At 45.4% G+C, this 21,381-nt stretch overlaps 1 protein-coding gene across 1 annotated transcript in view; it reads right to left on the reverse strand.

Annotated features, from left to right (window-relative positions):
• The window catches only part of LOC121573444 (guanine nucleotide exchange factor subunit RIC1-like), a 111,305-nt gene that overhangs the window by 50,973 nt on the left and 38,951 nt on the right, over positions 1-21,381 (reverse strand). The window contains exons 3-4 of the mRNA XM_041885447.1: positions 8,427-8,506; positions 2,584-2,691 (exon numbers count right to left, since the gene is read on the reverse strand). Of these exons, the coding sequence (XP_041741381.1) occupies positions 2,584-2,691; positions 8,427-8,506 (188 nt within the window). The remainder of the gene's footprint in view (positions 1-2,583; positions 2,692-8,426; positions 8,507-21,381) is intronic.

A 21,381-nucleotide genomic window follows, 5' to 3' on the forward strand; every position in this document is an offset into this window, starting at 1 on the left:
CCTTGAGTTTCTTACTGAACGCATCAGCCTTGGTTTTAGCAGAGTTTAGCTTCTGTTGAGCAGCTTTCAGTTCCTTCTCTCTCTGCCTCCGCATTCTTCATCTTGTTCTCCAACACCTTGTACTTCTCCTCTGCCTTCTTCTGGACCTCCTTACTACTGCGCAGGGTCTCCTCACACTCCTCGATGGTCCTGCGCAGCCCCTCCAGCTCCTCCTGTTGCTTAGGGAAGGAGCTCTGTTGGAGTTTAGCCTGGAGGATATCTAACTCTTCTGTCTTCATGTCTAACTGTTGCTTTAACAAACGATACCTCTCAGCGGTCCCCTTCAGACCAGACAGTTCTTTGTCCAGATTCTGTAGCTCCGTCTCTGTGTCGGTCTGGGCACCTGCCATCCCTATCAGAGCCCGGGCGGGAGTGAGTAATTCGGAGGATTGCACCGGAGCCTTCCCAGGATGAGTCTTGCCTCTCCGTTTCCGAGGTACTCGGGTTATCCTCTCCTGAGACTCTCTCCAGAGTGGGTAAAAGGCTGGGCAGTCTCGTCCAATTAGGACAGGGACGGGGAGGGAATCAACCACCCCCGCCGTGGTGTGTATGGTTCCCCGTGTGCTGGTCATTGTAAGTTCAGTAATGGGGGTATTCTCTGGTGTCCCCATGGACACAGGGAAACTGGGAGGACTTTCCCCGGGGTCAGACACGTTGGGCCCACCAAATCCTTACGCACCAGGGTGGCCCGGCTACCAGAATCCAGTAAGGCCTCCACATCATGGTGATTCACAGTTACCGGGCAGGTGGGGGGTCGATCTGGGCCGCCATCTACGACTCCCAAGAGCGAGGCAACACGGTGTGTGGGTGCTGAGCTGGAGGACTCCGCAGTGGGCATAGGTTCATCGGCTGGTTTCCCACACTGCCAGGAGATATGTCCCATCTCCCCACACCGGTAACACTGTCGAGTTCTCCCCCTCCTGGTGTACTCTTCTGGACCCGCCTGGTTTCTGGCTCCCCCTGGAGCCGGGATAAGTCCTGACGTGGCTGGGTTCGAGACCTTGGGGTCCTTTGGACGGGTTCTTCCCATTTGTGGTGGGGCCGCACTCCTGGGGTCTTTTTCGGGAAGCATTCAGCATCTCCGCTGTGGCCTGGTACTTTCCACAGCTTCCACGGTCAGATCAGCCGTGGTCAAGGCCTGTTGACTGATGAACCATTTTGCCTCATAAGGCAGGGCGCGTAGGTAACGATCCACCACAACGGCCTCCACCACCGCCGCTGCTGTATTCCTCTGCGGATCCAGCCATTTCCTGCGATTCGGACAAGTTCATGCATCTGCGCCCGAGGAGGTTGGTCTGGTTGGAAGGTCCAGCTGTGAAAGCGCTGGGCCATACCAAACTTTGTGAGTCCATATCTGCTGAGGATCTCAGACTTCAGGGCATCATAGTCAGTAACCTGGTCAGGGCCCAGGTCCCGGACAGCATTCAGCGATTCCTCCGGTTAGAAAGGGGGCTAACAGACCAACCCACTGTTGCTTGGGCCAGGCTTCCCTAGTGGCCGTGGCCTCAAATGCATGCAGGTATGCCTCAATGTCATCGGTAGCTCCCATCTTAGATATAAAGTCACTTGCCTTTATTGGGCGGGTATTTTGGACCACCCTCTGTCTCTGCAACTGCAATTCCTCTGCCTTCAGAAGGTTGGCTTTCTTTGCTCCTCCAAGAGAGCCACGCTTTGCTTGCATCTGGGCTTGCTGGCCAGCAACAAGGGCTTTCAATATGTCCTCCATTTCAGTCGAGCGGGGAGCCTACGGCCAACTTGGAAAACTGGGTGATCAAACCTTCGGTATCCTCCTCTGACATGCACTATTAACGCTTGAGCGTGCCCGTATTCTCCACCATCTGTGACGTCACGAGAGGCTACACAGCTTTCAGCGGGATTGCTCAAGTAGTGCAAGGAGACCAGGTTCAAACAAAACAAGGATTTTATTATAGGTCTTGGGAAATTAACGAAAATATAACAAAAATTCTGTTCTCTTGTGGCTCTTTAAGGGTTAACAGTTCAGGGATGTCTCTTCCACATCCAAAGTCATAATTCTCACTCGCTCAGATAACTTTTCCCCAGCCTTACTGTAGTCCACGTTGCAGCTAGTGGCCAACCCAGCAAAAAGTCCTTCCGGGGTCTCTACGTATTTCACCGGTGCATATATCCAAAGGTGAGTATTTCCCAAAGGTAAGTATCTCCAAATCCTTATATTCCTCATGGAAGTGGACGTGCAGCACTCTTGTCCTCCAGAGAGCCCAGGTTGGAGACTGTGTCTCTTCCCTTCCCAAACCTTCAGCTCATCAGCTCCTCATTTGTTTCAGCTGCGTGGGAAGATTGGCCATAGAGGGGTGGAGTTCCCGACCATACCAGCAGATGGAGCCATAGCTGTCTGGGTTTGCAGCCACCTCAGGGGGATGTAACGTCCCTCCAGGACACAGCCTCTCGTGACATCACAGTGTGTATGTATGTGTGTGTGTGTTTACGTGTGTGTGCGCATTTACGTGTGTGTGTGTTTGTGTTTACGTGTGTGTGTGTGTGTGTGTGTGTGTTAGACTGTCCTACCTGGTGATGGGTGCCTCCAGGTCTATGGGTCTCTTCATCTCCAGGCTGAGAGCGGGGGCACACTGCTCCTCTTTATAAGCTGGGGTGACCTTAACACGAGGACTCCCTCTGTAAACACACACACAATGAGGATGTGCATGTGGCAGAGGTAAGGAGGATCTGTTTTACCTTATCAAGTCTAAATCAACAGGGGGAAAAGGCTGGGTTAGTCAAACAATAGCGTCACTAGGATCTAAGCACGAACGAGGCCAAACGCCAGCAGGCACAGTGAGGGTTGTGTTTAGTACATCTGCCTCCTCCCTCAACAAGTCCAGGCTTGGTCAAGATTCCCTGACAATGCTTTGATGTGGTGACTGGTAGCACAGAGTGGACCAGAGGCTTTGTGATGGGGGTGGGGGTGGTAGGTCTGTGTACAGGCATGTCCTCATTGGAACTCTCGCTCACTCACTCACACGGACACACAGAATCTTCCATAAAGGCTGAGTGTTGCTGTTCTGCTGGTATCACACTGATCAGCCCTCAGAAAGCTACAGTAAACCTCCTCTACTGTAAACCTCCTCTACTCCTACAGTACATCTCTACTGTAAACCTCCTCTACTCCTACAGTACATCTCTACTGTAAACCTCCTCTACTCCTACAGTACATCTCTACTGTAAACCTCCTCTACTCCTACAGTACATCTCTACTGTAAACCTCCTCTACTCCTACAGTACATCTCTACTGTAAACCTCCTCTACTCCTACAGTACATCTCTACTGTAAACCTCCTCTACTCCTACAGTACATCTCTACTGTATAGCTTGTTTGGCCTAAATCTCAGCTACTTCATGGCTTTATCTCCTTAAATACTCTACTGTACTTCATGGCTTTATCTCCTTAAATACTCTACTGTACTTCATGGCTTTATCTCCTTAAATACTCTACTGTACTTCATGGCTTTATCTCCTTAAATACTCTACTGTACTTCATGGCTTTATCTCCTTAAATACTCTACTGTACTTCATGGCTTTATCTCCTTAAATACTCTACTGTACTTCATGGCTTTATCTCCTTAAATACTCTACTGTACTTCATGGCTTTATCTCCTTAAATACTCTACTGTACTTCATGGCTTTATCTCCTTAAATACTCTACTGTACTTCATGGCTTTATCTCCTTAAATACTCTACTGTACTTCATGGCTTTATCTCCTTAAATACTCTACTGTACTTCATGGCTTTATCTCCTTAAATACTCTACTGTACTTCATGGCTTTATTGGTTTATGTACATGTGAGATAGTGGTCTAGGTCTGATATGAACCACCTGTACAGGCTAACTGAAGATCTGATATGAACCACCTGTACAGGCTAACTGAAGATCTGATATGAACCACCTGTACAGGCTAACTGAAGATCTGATATGAACCACCTGTACAGGCTAACTGAAGATCTGATATGAACCACCTGTACAGGCTAACTGAAGATCTGATATGAACCACATGTACAGGCTAACTGAAGATCTGATATGAACCACCTGTACAGGCTAACTGAAGATCTGATATGAACCACCTGTACAGGCTAACTGAAGATCTGATATGAACCACCTGTACAGGCTAACTGAAGATCTGATATGAACCACCTGTACAGGCTAACTGAAGATCTGATATGAACCACCTGTACAGGCTAACTGAAGATCTGATATGAACCACATGTACAGGCTAACTGAAGATCTGATATGAACCACATGTACAGGCTAACTGAAGATCTGATATGAACCACATGTACAGGCTAACTGAAGATCTGATATGAACCACCTGTACAGGCTAACTGAAGGTTTGATATGAACCACATGTACAGGCTAACTGAAGGTTTGATATGAACCACATGTACAGGCTAACTGAAGATCTGATATGAACCACATGTACAGGCTAACTGAAGATCTGATATGAACCACATGTACAGGCTAACTGTATGATGGTGCCGGAGGGGATGGCTGCCGTTTTATGGACTCTTAACCAACCGTGCTATTTTGTTTGTTTTTAGCATTGTTTGTAACTAATTTTGTACATAATGTTGCTGCTACCGTCTCTTATGAAGGAGATCGTGGTGCGTGGTAAGGAGCCGGCGACGAGTAGCTAATCTGCCTTTACTGTCGATACTATTGGCCAATTTACAATTGCTTGATAATAAAATGGACGAACTACAGGCAAGAATATCCTACCAACGGGACATTAAAAACTGTAATATCTTGTGTTTCACCGAGTCGTGGCTGAACGATGACATTAATAACATACAGCTGGCGGGTTATACACTGTATCGGCAGGATAGAACAGCAGCCTCTGGTAAGACAAGGGGTGGCGGTCTATGTATATTTGTAAACAACAGCTGGTGCACGATATGTAAGGAAGTCTCTAGGTTTTGCTCGCCTGAGGTAGAGTCTCACATGATAAGCTGTAGACCACACTATCTACCAAGAGAGTTTTCATCTATATTCTTCGTAGCTGTCTATTTACCACCGCAAACCGATGCTGGCACTAAGACCGCACTCAATGAACTGCATACGGCCATAAGCAAACAGGAAAATGCTCATCCAGGTGGCGCTCCTAGTGGCCGGGGACTTTAATGCAGGGAAACTTACATCCGTTTTACCTCATTTCTAACAGCATGTTAAATGTGCAACCAGAAGGAAAAAACCTCTAGATCACCTTTACTCCACACACAGAGACGCGTACAAAGCTCTCCCTCGCCCTCCATTTGGCAAATCTGACCATAATTCTATCCTCCTGATTCCTGCTTACAAGCAAAAACTAAAGCAGGAAGCACCAGTGACTCGGTCAATTAAAAAGTGGTCAGATGAAGCAGATGCTAAGCTACAGGACTGTTTTGCTAGCACAGATTGGAATATGTTCCGGGATTCTTCCGATGGCATTGAGGAGTACACCACATCAGTCCCCGGCATCGATGACGTCGTCCCCACAGTGACCATACGTACATACCCCAACCAGAAGGCATGGATTACAAGCAACATCCACACTGAGCTAAAGGGTAGAGCAGCCACTTTCAAGGAGCAGGACTCTAACCCGGAAGCTTATAAGAAATCCCGCTATGCCCTCCGACAAATCATCAAACAGGCAAAGCGTCAATACAGGACTAAGATCGAATCGTACTACACTGGCTCCGACGCTCGTCAGATGTGGCAGGGCTTGCAAACTATTACAGACTACAAAGGGAAGCACAGCCGCGAGCTGCCCAGTGACACGAGCCTACCAGACGAGCTAAACCACTTCTATGCTCGCTTCGAGGCAAGTAACACTGAAACATGCATGAGAGCATCAGCTGTTCTGGATGACTGTGTGATCACGCTCTCCGTAGCCGATGTGAGTAAGACCTTTAAACAGGTCAACATTCACAAGGCTGCAGGGCCAGACGGATTACCAGGACGTGTACTCCGAGCATGCGCTGACCAACTGGCAAGTGTCTTCACTGACATTTTCAACCTCTCCCTGTCTGAGTCTGTAATACCAACATGTTTCAAGCAGACCACCATAGTCCCTGTGCCCAAGAACACTAAGGTAACCTGCCTAAATGACTACCAACCCGTAGCACTCACGTCTGTAGCCATGAAGTGCTTTGAAAGGCTGGTCATGGCTCACATCAACAGCATTATCCCAGAAACCCTAGACCCACTCCAATTTGCATATCACCCCAACAGATCCACAGATGATGCAATCTCTATTGCGCTCCACACTGCCCTTTCACACCTGGACAAAAGGAACACCTATGTGAGAATGCTATTCATTGACTACAGCTCAGCGTTCAACACCATAGTGTCCTCAAAGCTCATCACTAAGCTAAGGACCCTGGGACTAAACACCTCCCTCTGCAACTGGATCCTGGACTTCCTGACGGGCCGCCCCCAGGTGGTAAGGGTAGGTAACAACACATCCGCCACGCTGACACGGGGGCCCCTCAGGGGTGTGTGCTCAGTCCCCTCCTGTACTCCCTGTTCACTCATGACTGCATGGCCAGGCACGACTCCAACACAATCATTAAGTTTGCTGATGACACAACAGTGGTAGACCTGATCACCGACAACGATGAGACAGCCTATAAGGAGGTCGTCAGAGACCTGGCCGTGTGGTGCCAGGACAACAACCTCTCCCTCAACGTGATCAAGACAAAGGAGATGATTGTGGACTACAGGAAAAAGAAGAGGACCGAGCACGCCCCATTCTCAATGACGGGGCTGTAGTGGAGCAGGTTGAGAGCTTCAAGTTCCTTGGTGTCCACATCGCCAACAAACTAACATGGTCCAAGCACACCAAGACAGTCGTGAAGAGGGCACGACAAAACCTATTCCCCCAAAGGAGACTGAAAAGATTTGGCCTGGGTCCTCAGATCCTCAAAAGGTTCTACATCGAGAGCATCCTGACTGATTGCATCACTGCCTGGTATGGCAACTGCTCGGCCTCCAACCGCAAGGCAATACAGAGGGTAGTGCGTACGGCCCAGTACATCACTGGGGCCAAGCTTCCTGCTATCCAGGACCTCTATACCAGGCGGTGTCATTGAAAGGCCCTAAAAATTGTGAAAGACTCCAGCCACCCTAGTCAGACTGTTCTCTCTGCTACCGCACGGCAAGCGGTACCGGAGCGCCAAGTCTAGGTCCAAGAGGCTTCTAAACAGCTTCTACCCCCAAGCCATAAGACTCCTGAACATCTAATCAAATGACTACCCAGACTATTTGCATTGCCCCCCCACCCCTCTTTTACGCTGCTGCTACTTTGTTTATTATCTATGCACAGTCACTTCAATAACTCTACCTACATGTACATATTACCCCAATTACCTCGACTAACCGGTGCCCCCGCACATTGACTCGGTACCGGTACCCACTGTATATAGCCTCGCTATTGTTATTTTTACTGTTGCTCTTTAATTATTTGTTACTTTTATTTCGTATTATTTTATATTGTATTTATTTGTCTTTTTTTTGTGGTATTCTTTCTTAAAACTCCATTGTTGGTTAAGGGCTTGTAAGTAAGCATTTCACTGTAAGGTCTACACCGGTTGTATTCGGCGCGTGTGACAAATAACATTTTAAGGTTTGATATTCAGGCTAACTGAAGGCCTGCAGCCAAAAGAAGACCAGAGTATCAGAGGCTGAGGAAAGCCCTTTGGTTCTGTGACTGAAAATGACAGCAGTTACGGTAACGCACTTTGCATGCAGCTGTTAATGTGAAATGGGCTTTATAAATAAATGTGATTGATTGACTGGGCTCGCTGTGGAGCTCCTAGTGTTCTGTCAAAGAGCAGAGAGAGCTGGCCGGCTGCAAAGCCTCTCTTCCACTGTGTACACGCGCCCCAACACTCACTCACGCAGCCCTGTGCTATAACAGTCCAGCTCAGAGGACTGGTGAGGAACACACTGTGCTGTACAGTCATCCACAGCGTTCATTGTTAATCTAATTAGTCCTGACGTTTGCCAAGGCTTTCAACATGCAATTATGTCCTGAACTACAGTACGACCTATCCCTCAGGCCTACTGACTGGTACACTAGTTATCATAGCATGTAGACAGGAGGTACAGTGGGGTTTGTCCTACGGTGTGAGTGAATGAATACAACATTGACCTTTGCAGTACAACAATTGACCTGTAGTACGCTATGAGTGAGCATTGTAGAACTTCAACCTTTGAACTTCATCCTTTAACATTTAGCCCCTGCCTCCCACAGCAGGTTCCTGGCCTGCTGCAGTTGACCTTTATTGTTCTATTTTGAATTTCAACCTTTGACCCTTGTCCCTGGAGAAAAAGAGGGAGAAGTGGGTGGAGAGAACAATAAATAAATATTTATGTACTCACTTGGGATAAACAGGCTCATAAAGATACTTGTCCTCTCCTCCTCCCACCACGTCAAACAGCAGGATGTAGCCATTGGCAGCCTACAGAGAGAGAGAGAGAGAGAGAGAGAGAGAGAGAGAGAGAGAGAGAGAGAGAGAGAGAGAGAGAGAGAGAGAGAGAGAGAGAGAGAGAAACAGAGAGAGAGAGACAGAGAGAGACAGAGAGAGAGAGACAGAGAGACAGAGAGAGACAGAGAGAGAGAGAGAGACAGAGAGAGAGAGAGAGAGACAGAGACAGAGACAGAGACAGAGACAGAGACAGAGACAGAGAGACAGAGAAGAGACAGAGACAGAGACAGAGACAGAGACAGAGACAGAGACAGAGACAGAGACAGAGAGAGAGAGAGAGAGAGAGACAGAGACAGAGAGAGAGAGAGAGAGAGAGAGAGAGAGAGAGAGAGAGAGAGAGAGAGAGAGAGAGAGAGAGAGAGAGAGAGAGAGAGAGAGAAACAGAGAGCGAGAAACAGAGAGAGAGAAAGAGAGACATTCATGAGTATGTTGTGGCCTTGGTCGTGCTTGAGATACTCTGATCTATAAAAGAGACTGTGGTTGGCGTTCTTACATCCAGAACCCCTCTCTCCATCCCCTGCCACTACTGTCCAGACCTGTCATTATTATCAGTTGGTAGAGGTTCCATTTGCCCTATGGAACAATCCTTGGATAGCTTTTCAGAATTCACAGATAAATTGGTCCACATAGAAAACTAAAGGCTTGGTAATAGGATATAAATGTATTTCCATGACAGAATTCAAAAGCAATTTTGCACTGACCAAAATATAAACGCAACATGTAACAATGTCAAAGATTTTACTGAGTTACAGTTCATATAAGGAAATCAGTCAATTGAAATAAATTCATTAGGCCCTAAATCTATGGATTTCACATGACTGGGAATACAGACATGCATCACAGATACCTTAAAAAAAAAAAGTAGGGGCGTGTATCAGAAAACCTGACAGTATCTGGTGTGACCACCATTTGCCTCATGTAGCGCGACACATCTCCATTGCATAGAGTTGCTCAAGCTGTTGATTGTGGCCTGTGGAATGTTGTCCCACTCCTCTTCAATGGCTGCTGGATATTGGCGGGAACTGGAACACGCTATCGTACATGTCGAGCCAGAGCATCCCAAACATGCTCAACGGGTGACATTTCTGGTGAGTATGCAGGCCATGGAAGAATTGGGACATTTTCAGCTTCCAGGAATTGTGTACAGATCCTTGCGACATGGGGCTGTGCATTATCATGCAGAAAACTGAGGTGATGGCAGTGGATGAATGGCATGACAATGGGCCTCAGGATCTCGTCATAGTATCCCTGTGCATTCAAATTGCCATCGATAAAATACAATTGTGTTCATTGTCAGTAGCTTATGCCTTCACGTACCATAACCCCACCGCCACCATGGGTCACTCTGTTCACAACGTTGACATCAGCAAACTGCTCGCCCACACACACACAATACCCCATAATGTAAAAGTGGAATTAAGTTTAGAAATGTTGACTAATTAATTACTAATGAAAAGCTGAAATGTCTTGAGTCAATAAATATTCAACCCCTTTGCTATGGCAAGCCTAAATAAGTTCAGGTGTAAAAATGTGCTTAACAACTCACATAATAAGTTACATGGACTCATGGTGTGCAATAATAGTGTTTAACATGATATTTGAATGACTACCTCATCGGTATACCTCACAGATAATTAAATGTGTAAGGTCACTCAGTCAAGCAGTGAATTTCAAATACAGATTCAACCAAATCACATTTTATTGGTCACATACACATATTTAGCAGATGTTATTGCGGGTGTAGCGAAATGCTTGTATTCCTAGCTCCAACAGTGCAGTAGTATCTAACAATTCACAACAATACACACAAATCTAAAAGTAAAATAATGGAATTAACATATAAATTAAGTATTAGGACGAGCAATGTCTGAGTGGCATTGACTAAAATACATTACAGTACAGTATATACATATATGAAATGAGTAAAACAGTATGTAAACATTACTAAAGTGACTAATGTTCCATTTAAAGTGACCAGTGATTCCATGTCTATGTACATAGGGCCGCAGCCTCTAAGGTGCAGGGTTGAGTAACCGGGTGGTAGCCGGCTAGTGATGGCTATTTAACTGTCTGATGGCCTTGAAATAGAAGCTGTTTTTCAGTCTCTCGGTCCCAGCTTTGATGCATCTGTACTGACCTCGCCTTCTGGATGAAAACGGGGTGAACAGGCCATGGCTCGGGTGGTTGATGTCCTTGATGGCCTTCCTGTGACATCGGGTGCTGTAGGTGTCCTGGAGGGTAGGCAGTGTGTCCCAGGTGATGCGTTGGGCAGACCGCACCACCCCCTGGAGAGCCCTGCGGTTGCGGGCGGTGTAGTTGCCGTACCAGGCGGTGATACAGCCCGACAGGATGCTCTCAATTGTACATCTGTAAAAGTTTGTTAGGGTCTTAGGGGCCAAGGCAAATTTCTTCAGGCTCCTGAGGTTGAAGAGGTACTGTTGCGCCTTTTTCACCACACTGTCTGTGTGGGTGGACCATTTCAGATTGTCAGTGATGTGTACCGTGAGGAACTTGAAGCTTTTCACCTTCTCCACTGCGGTCCTGTCGATGTGAATAGGGGCGTGCTCTCTCTGTTGTCTCCTGAAGTCCACAATCAGCTCCTTTGTTTTGTTGACGTTGAGGGAGAGGTTATTTTCCTCGCACCACTCCGCCAGGGCCCTCACCTCCTCCCTGTAGGCTGTCTTGTCATTGTTGGTAATCAGGCCTACTACTGTTGTGTTGTCTGCAACCTTGATGATTGAGTTAGTGGCGTGCATGGCCCTGGAGTCATGGGTGAACAGGGAGTACAGGAGTGGGCTGAGCACGCACCCTTGTGGGGCCCCTGTGTTGAGGATCAGCGTAGTGGAGGTGTTGTTTCCTACCTTCACCACCTGGGGGCTGCCCATCAGGAAGTCCAGGACCCAGTTGCACAGGGCAGGATTCAGACCCAGAGCCCCGAGCTTAATGATGAGCTTGGAGGGTACTATGGTGTAAAAGGCTGAGCTAGTCAATGAACAGCATTCTTACATAGGTATTCCTCTTGTCCAGATTGGATAGGGCAGTGTGCAGTGCAATGGCGATTGCATCATCTGTGGATCTATTGGGGTGGTATGAAAATTGAAGTGGGTCTAGGGTGTTAGGTAAGTTGAGGTGATATGATCCTTAACTAGCCTCTCAAAGCACTTCATGATGACAGAAGTGAGTGCTACGGGGCGATAGTCATTTAGTTCAGTTACCTTTGCTTTCTTGGGTACAGGAACAATGTTGGACATCTTGAAGCAAATGAGGACAGCAGACTGGGTTAGGGAGAGATTGAATATGTCAGTAAAAAATCCAGCCAGCTGGTATGCGCATGCTCTGAGGACGTGGCTAGGGATACTGTCTGGACCGGCAGCCTTGCGAAGGTTAACACGCTTAAATGTCTTACTCACGTCGGCCACAGAGAACAATAGCCTACAGTCCTTGAGAGCGGACCGCGTCGGTGGTACTGTGTTATCCTCAAAGCGGACGAAGAAGGTGTTTAGCTTGTCCGGGAGCAAGACGTCGGTGTCCGCAACGTGGCTGGTTTTCCCTTTGTAATCCATGATTGTCTGTAGACCCTGCCACATACGTCTCGTGTCTGAGCCGTTGAATTGTGACTCCACTTTGTCTCTGTACTGACGTTTTTGCCTGTTTGATTGCCTTACGGAGGGAATAATTACACTGTTTGTATTCAACCATATTCCCAGTCACCTTGCCGTGGTTAAATGCAGTGGTTCACGCTTTCAGTTTTGCGAGACTGCTGCCATCTATCCACGGTTTTTGGTTTGGGTAGGTTGTAATAGTCACAGTGGGAACAACATCCCTTATACACTTCCTGATGATTTATTTATGAATTACCGTGTCCGTGTATACATCAATGTTACTCTCAGAGGCAACCCGGAACATATCCCAGTCCGCGTGATCAAAACAATCTTGAAGCATGGATTCTGATTGGTCAGACCAGCGTTGAATAGATCTTAGCAAGGGTACTTCCCGTTTTGAGTTTCTGCCTATAGGAAGGGAGGAGCAGAATGGAGTCCTGATCTGATTTGCCTAAGGGAGGGCGGGGGAGGGCCTTGTAGTCATCACGGAAGGGAGAGTAACAATGGTCGAGAGTTTTTGTAGAGCGAGTACTACAGGCAATGTTTTGATAGAACTTCGGTAGCATTTTCCTCAAGTTTGCTTTGTTAAAATCCCCAGCTACAATAAATGCGGCCTTAGGATATGTGGTTTCCAGTTTGCACAAAGGCCAGTGTGGTTCCTTGAGGGCCGTCGTGGTATCGGCTTGAGGGGGAATATACACGGCTGTGACTATAACCGAAGAGAATTCTCTTGGGAGGTAATACGGTCGACATTTGATTGTGAGATATTCTAGGTCGGGTGAACAAAAGGACTTGAGTTCCTGTACGTTATGACAAATCACACCATTAGTAGTTAATCATGACATAAACCGCCTTTCTTCTTCCCAGAGAGTTCTTTATTCCTGTCTGTGCGATGAACTGAGAACCCAGCTGGCTGTATGGACGGGGACAGTATATCCGGAGAGAGCCATGATTCCATGAAACAGAGTATGTTACAGTCCCTGATGTCTCTCTGGACTTTATTGTCCAAGGACTGAACATTAGCGAGTAAAATACTTGGAAGCGGAGGATGGTGTGCACGCCTCCTGAGTCGGACTAGAAGTCTAATCCGAATACCTCTTCTCCGCCGGCGGCGTCTTGGAGCAGCCTCTGGGATAAGTTCAATTGCCCTGGGGTGTACGAACAAAGGATCCAATTCGGGAAAGTCGTATTTCTGGTGGTAATGTGGGTGAGTTACCGCCGCTCTGATATCCAAAAGTTATTTCCGGCTGTCTGTAATAACACAAAACACGTTCTGGGCTAATAATGTAAGAAATAACACACAAAAAAACAAAAACTTCAAAGTTGCTTAGGAGCTAGAATCATTGACCAGGGAGGTTTTTTGAATACTTCACAAAGAAGGGTACCTATTTGTAGATGGGTAAAAAAAGAAAAGAAAAAAAAAGATATTGAATGACAGAAGAATTTTGAAAAGAATAATGGCCAAATGTTGCACAATCCAGGCGTGGAAAGCCCTTAAGACTTACCCAGAAAGACTCAGCTGTAATCGCTGCCAAAGGTGATTCTAACATGTATTGACTTGTGGGGGGGGTGAATACTTACAACAAAAGTCCAGATAATGTTTAATTTTCATTTGTCTTCCACTTTGACAGAGTATTTTGTGTTGTTGACAAAAAAAAATAACAAAATGTGGAAAAAGTCAACGGGTGTGAATACTTTCTGAAGGCACTGGGCCCTGGTCCCTGGTCAATAGGGTGCCATTTGAGATGAAGCCACAGAGTGCAGTCAGTGCACAAACTGGCCAAGGTAACTTCAAGTAACCCCTGACATTTCTACAGTGTGGTAACCAAGGCAGCACCATGGGACTGATAAAATACAATGGAGAGAGAAATTTGACTAATTCACACTAATTCAACAGGCTGGAATTCAGGATGAGGATGGAGCCACAAGTACTGAAGGCAATAACATCTCACTGCTAGGGAAAAGGTCTCTGAATGTCCTTGAGTGGCCCAGCCAGAGACCTGACTTGAACATCTCTGGAGAGACCTGAATATAGCTGTGCAGCGCGGCGCCCCATCCAACCTGACAGAGCTTGAGAGGATCTGCAGAGAAGAATGGGAGAAACTCCCCAAATACAGGTGTGCCAAGCTTGTAGCATCATACCCAAAAAGACTCGAGGCTGTAATCGCTGCTAAAGGTGTTTCAACAAAGTACTGAGTAAAGGGTCTGAATACTTACATAAATGTGATATTTCCGTTTATTTTATTTTATAAATTTGCACAAATTTCTAAAAACCAGTTTTCCTTTTTCATTATGGGGAATTGTGTGTAGATTGATGATGGAATAAATTCATAGAATCCATTTTAGAATAAGGCTGTAACGTAACAAAATGTGGAAAAAGTCAAGGGGTCTGAATACTTTCCGAATGCACTGCATATCTGCTGTATGAGGTCTCCCTATTCCAGCAGTGTAAAGGGCTGATTTCGTCAACTCATGTCATGATCAACATGAATAATCGTTATTTGACATCTGTCCTGCTTACCTAGGACATTAGATTTTGACCTCGGTGGAAACCTCTGCACAGTCAGTATTGAAGGCTGAGTATTTTTCATGGTCGTCAAACAGAAACGATCAGCTTGATCAGACTAATGAATTCCAAAGCCTGTGTCATGTTCTGTTTTATAGAGGGCACTGGTTGCAATGTTCATGTTTCAATAGCGACCGACGAAAAGAGGGGAAAAGTGTTTGAAGCTCATTGATGACCTGATGGTGTAATGTAGAGTACATATCTATCTTTCTGGAATCAAGATACTCTACGACTCTAGTTCACTGGCCTAATTCATGGAAAGAAACCATTAGATTTTTATGAATCAGATCAACTTTAAATCTCTGATTTGCTCTGTTCTGATCCAGAGTTTAAGCATGTTTGAAAAATAACTTTTGTGGATACACAGCAATTAGTCCACTTTGATAATGTTAATATATGCCTGGCTTTAAAATATTAATTAGAATTAAATTGACCACCTATCTTGATTACTCCCAGGAGCTCGTTAAAAGACATAGTTTGCGTCCCAAATGGCACCCTTTTCCCTATATAGTGCACTGCTTCTGACCAGAGCCCATAGTGCTCTGGTCAAAAGTAGTAAACTATGTAGAGGGAATAGGGTGCCATTTGTGACGCCCCCTGGGTTCTGCTAAATGAATTTGGGCTGGAGCAGCTGCAGTAGCAGACAGTACCCTTAAAAACATAACGTTTCTATCCAACTCTCATGTCACAGACAGTAAGTAGGTCATTCAATATGTCAACCTCTGGAACTGCTATTTATGACTGAATGAAGTTCCAGCTATTTATGATCTGAATCAACGAGCAGATTTCCTGCATGCAGGGTATATACAGAGCACTCGTAAAATATTGTGACCCCTTCCCTTTTTCCACATTTTGTTACGTTACAGCCTTACTCTAAAATGGATAAAATATTTTTTTTTCCTCGTCTACACACAATACCCAATAATGACAGAGCGAAAACAGGTTTTTAGTGATTTTAGCAAATGTATTTAAAATCAACAAATACATTATTTACGTAAGTAATCAGACCCTTTGCAATGAGACTCGAAATTGAGCTCAGGTGCATCCTGTTTCCATTGATCATCCTTGAGATGTTTCTATGACATGATTGGAGTCCACCTGTGGTAAATTCAATTGATTGTAAATAATTTGGAAAGGCACACACCTTTCTATACAGTGAGGGAAAAAAGTATTTGATCCCCTGCTGATTTTGTACGTTTGCCCACTGACAAAGACATGATCAGTCTATAATTTTAATGGTAGGTTTATTTGAACAGTGAGAGACAGAATAACAACAAAAAATCCAGAAAGACGCATGTCAAAAATCCTCCACAGATTATAGTCTCCCGAGTGGCGCTAGAGATCCTGGTTCGAATCCAGGCTCTGTCGTAGCCGGCCGCGACCGGGAGACCCATGGGGCGGCGCACAATTGGCCCAGCGTCGTCCAGGGTAGGGGAGGGAATGGCCGGCAGGGATGTAGCTCAGTTGGTAGAGCATGGCGTTTGCAACGCCAGGGTTGTGGGTTCGATTCCCACGGGGGTCCAGTATGAAAAAAAAAAAATATATATATATATATATATATAACTAAGTCGCTCTGGATAAGAGTGTCTGCTAAATGACGTAAATGTAAAAAATGTAAATTTTCTATGGGATTAAGGTCTGGAGACTGGCTAGGCCACTCCAGGACCTTAATGTGCTTCTTCTTGAGCCACTCCTTTGATGCCTTGGCAGTGTGTTTTGGGTCATTGTCATGCTGGAATACCCATCCACGACCCATTTTCAATGTCCTGGCTGAGGGAAGGAGGTTCTCAAAGATTTGACGGTACATGGCCCCATCCATCGTCCCTTTGATGCGGTGAAGTTGTCCTGTCCCCTTAGCAGAAAAACACCCCCAAAGCATAATGTTTCCACCTCCATGTTTGACAGTGGGGATGGTGTTCTTGGGGTCATAGGCAGCATTCCTCCTCCTCCAAACACGGTGAGTTGAGTTGATGCCAAAGAGCTCGATTTTGGTCTCATCTGACCACAACACTTTCACCCAGTTCTCCTCTGAATCATTCAGATGTTCATTGGCAAACTTCAGACGGGCCTGTATATGTGCTTTCTTGAGCAGGGGGGACCTTGCGGGCGCTGCAGGATTTCAGTCCTTCACGGCGTAGTGTGTTACCAATTGTTTTCTTGGTGACTATGGTCCCAGCTGCCTTGAGATCATTGACAAGATCCTCCCGTGTAGTTTTGGGCTAATTCCTCACTGTTCTCATGATCATTGCAACTCCACGAGGTGAGATCTTGCATGGAGCCCCAGGCCGAGGGAGATTGACAGTTCTTTTGTGTTTCTTCCATTTGCGAATAATTGCACCAACTGTTGTCACCTTCTCACCAAGCTGCTTGGCGATGGTCTTGTAGCCCATTCGAGCCTTGTGTAGGTCTACAATCTTGTCCCTGACATCCTTGGAGAGCTCTTTGGTCTTGGCCATGGTGGATAGTTTGGAATCTGATTGATTAATTGCTTCTGTGGACAGGTGTCTTTTATACAGGTAACAAGCTGAGATTAGGAGCACTCCATTTAAGAGTGTGCTCCTAATCTCAGCTCGTTACCTGTATAAAAGACACCTGGGAGCCAGAAATATTTCTGATTGAGAGGGGGTCAAATACTTATTTCCCTCATTAAAATGCAAATCAATTTATAACATTTTAGACATGCGCTTTTCTGGATTTTGTTGTTGTTATTCTGTCTCTCACTGTTCAAATAAACCTACCATTAAAATTATAGACTGATCATTTCTTTGTCAGTGGGCAAACATACAAAATCACTTTTTTCCCCTCACTGTATAAGGTGACAGTGTATGTCAGAGCAAAAACCAAGCAATCAGGTCAAAGGAATTGTCCGTAGAGCTCAGAGACAGGATTGTGTCGAGGCACAGATCTGGGGAAGGGTACCAAAACATTTCTGCAGCATTGAAGCTCCCCAAGAACACAGTGGCCTCCATAAATCTTAAATGGAAGAAGTATGGAACCACCAAGACTCTTCCGAGAGCTGGCCCCCGGCCAAACTGAGCAATCGGGGGAGAAGGGCCTTGGTCAGGGAGGTGACCAAGAACTCAAATGGTCACTCCGACAGAGCTCCATTGTTCCTCTGTTGAGATGGGAGAACCTTCCAAAAGGACAACCATCTCTGCAGCACTCCACCAATCAGGTCTTTATGGTAGAGTGGCCAGACGGAACATCTGACAAAAATATCTAAAAACACTGAAGCAGCAGACTTTGTGAAGACCAATACTTGTGTCATTCTCAACTGTACACCGAGCATACAGCTTCCAAATAGTCTAGCCATGGTGAAGCTTTTCCATACAGCTTCCAAATAGTCTAGCCATGGTGAAGCTTTTCCATACAGCTTCCAAATAGTCTAGCCATGGTGAAGCTTTTCCATACAGCTTCCAAATAGTCTAGTCATGGTGAAGCTTTTCCATACAGCTTCCAAATAGTCTAGCCATGGTGAAGCTTTTCCATACAGCTTCCAAATAGTCTAGCCATGGTGAAGCTTTTCCATACAGCTTCCAAATAGTCTAGTCATGGTGAAGCTTTTCCATACAGCTTCCAAATAGTCTAGCCATGGTGAAGCTTTTCCATACAGCTTCCAAATAGTCTAGTCATGGTGAAGCTTTTCCATACAGCTTCCAAATAGTCTAGTCATGGTGAAGCTTTTCCATACAGCTTCCAAATAGTCTAGTCATGGTGAAGCTTTTCCATACAGCTTCCAAATAGTCTAGCCATGGTGAAGCTTTTCCATACAGCTTCCAAATAGTCTAGCCATGGTGAAGCTTTTCCATACAGCTTCCAAATAGTCTAGCCATGGTGAAGCTTTTCCATACAGCTTCCAAATAGTCTAGCCATGGTGAAGCTTTTCCATACAGCTTCCAAATAGTCTAGCCATGGTGAAGCTTTTCCATACATGCACTTGACAAAAATAAAACAACTCGTCCAGGAGTTCTGTTTTTCTTTCAGGGCCAAAAACAGTTACACTGAAGACTGGAGAGTATCTAGCTTGGAGAGACAGTTGGCAAGACAGTACAGATCTGGGACCAGGCTAGGGAATATCCAAGAAAGAATAACCCAAAGAGTGACAGAAGTCTAACTCAAAAACGTTACAATTACATAGCTGTCTCCATGGAGACATGGGGAGAGTAAAACTCAGGATGTTTGTTAAACATGACATTTCAGTCAAAACCTGGTTAGATTTAGTGATTTGGTGACAAAAAAAACAACAGAGGCAAAGCCCTTATGAAAGAAAACCAAGACAAATACTTGAAGAATAACTGTCAAAGAAAAAAGAATTTAACAACAAAAGACCCAGAAGCCATGTAGCTTTGAACAATCATCAGTATGTGTTAGAAACAAAGCCAAGCAGAGCAATAAGAGAGAGATTGAAAATAGAGTCTGGTGTGACCAATGCTGGCAGGACAAAGGGTGGAAAAAGGCAAGCGAGAGGACATATTTTTGGAAGTGCACAGTGTCTGAACTTTCTCAGAGTTCACCCTCCGACTCTGTCCCGATGAGGGAAGAACACATGCTGCCTCAGTGAGTGAGATCTGGTAGAGAGAGGTCTGGATGGGAGCAGTCAGTCCTGCTAGTGGGAGACTCTTTCACACTATCGTGTCAACCTGACCCATACGGAGCTGGCTGTGATATTCTCTCTGCTCTGTAGAAGTTAAATAATAATAATAATAATAATAATAATAATAATAATAAGCCATTTAGCAGACGCTTTTATCCAAAGCGACGTACAGTCATGCGTGCATACATTTTTTTGTGTATGGGTGGTCCCGGGGATCAATGGTGTTATGCTAGTGGCAGCAGCTTGTGTTCTAATGTCACTCTATAGATCCCAGCTGCATGATGACAAGCAGTCTGAAATACAGACACTAAAACATGGCTGTGACATTACCATTATGGAGGAATGGTTTTGCAGATAAAAATGATGGGAGTGAGGGTGTGAAGAGTCAAGCAGTGCCAAACCAAACATTTCCTTGCCAAGTTGATCTGTCGGACTCCACGTTGTTCACCCCACAGACAGATCTCCGTTGGCAGTTTTAGCTACATGAACAAATAAGATGAGAACAGACTAGACAAGAGCAGAGCAGGAAGGACAGAGGGACGTGTTGGGTATAGAGTGGTGGTTAAATTAAATCTATACAACTAGGATTCTGAGAAAGATTCCCGGGCCACCCTCATGACAAGAGCTAAGATGGATGCGGTTGCCTGGGTGACAGGACAGCAGACAAAGGACCGACAGTCTGGCTCTCTCTCTCTTCAGTTACATGTAGGCGATTCTATAGGCTCATTCCTTATCTAGGCAATTCTATAGGCCCATTCCTTATCTAGGCGATTCTATAGGCCCATTCCTTATCTAGGCGATTCTATAGGCTCATTCCTTATCTAGGCGATTCTATAGGCTCATTCCTTATCTAGGCGATTCTATAGGCCCATTCCTTATCTAGGCGATTCTATAGGCTCATTCCTTATCTAGGCAATTCTATAGGCCCATTCCTTATCTAGGCGATTCTATAGGCCCATTCCTTATCTAGGCGATTCTATAGGCTCATTCCTTATCTAGGCGATTCTATAGGCTCATTCCTTATCTAGGCGATTCTATAGGCCCATTCCTTATCTAGGCGATTCTATAGGCTCATTCCTTATCTAGGCGATTCTATAGGCCCATTCCTTATCTAGGCGATTCTATAGGCCCATTCCTTATCTAGGCGATTCTATAGGCCCATTCCTTATCTAGGCGATTCTATAGGCTCATTCCTTATCTAGGCGATTCTATAGGCCCATTCCTTATCTAGGCGATTCTATAGGCTCATTCCTTTTCTAGGCGATTCTATAGGCTCATGCGCCGGAGGTCTGAATGGTTCATTTTTAGAAGTGAAAATGTATGCCCCAGCAGGCAGGAGGAAGAAAAGTGAAAAGTATCCTATTATGTGTCTTAGAGACGGGATGGAAGGGGTTAATTCTATTAAAACTCTATTGAAAAGAGAGTAGTAGCAGCAATACACTTCAACTTTCACTATAGGCCTACACACACACAAACGTTAACTGTGCCTCCTCGTCAGCTAATTATTCTACAAAACAGAGTAGGCTCAGCTAGCTATTATTGAGAAAAGCACTTCATCACATTCAGAGGGGACCTATATATAGTGTGAATGCTCACAGCAGGCTCCTCGGTCTCAGATAGCCTAGTTATTATAATATAACCATTTCCTCAGAGTGAAGATGCAGTGAATTCCTGCCATATCTGAGCCAACCAGCACTCTGCAGCTGAGCTGAAATATGGAAGAGAAACTAAACTGACTGCCCCAATTTAAAATACTAACTAGGCACAAAGAAACTTACTGTGGAAAATAAATGGATTTTTGACTGTTGCATCTACTCACTTCATTCAGATACACTCAGAATACAGTAATGATTTCTGGCTCTGCGTAAGAGCTTTCAATCAGTTAATTTAATTCAGAAGTCAGTCTTATTGGTTAATAACCAAACAAGGACAACAATGGTATTTTGGCAGCAAGTTATTTTTTTAACAAGCCTACCTCAAAGATTAGATCTGGTTATGGCATAAGGCCTTGCTTTCTGTTTAATTATTTTATCAAGATGACAACATGCATAGAATAGGCCTACATTGTTCAGACCACAGAACTGAG

The sequence above is a fragment of the Coregonus clupeaformis genome, chromosome 9 (genome assembly GCF_020615455.1).
Source record: "Coregonus clupeaformis isolate EN_2021a chromosome 9, ASM2061545v1, whole genome shotgun sequence".
Classification (NCBI taxonomy): Eukaryota; Metazoa; Chordata; class Actinopteri; order Salmoniformes; family Salmonidae; genus Coregonus; species Coregonus clupeaformis.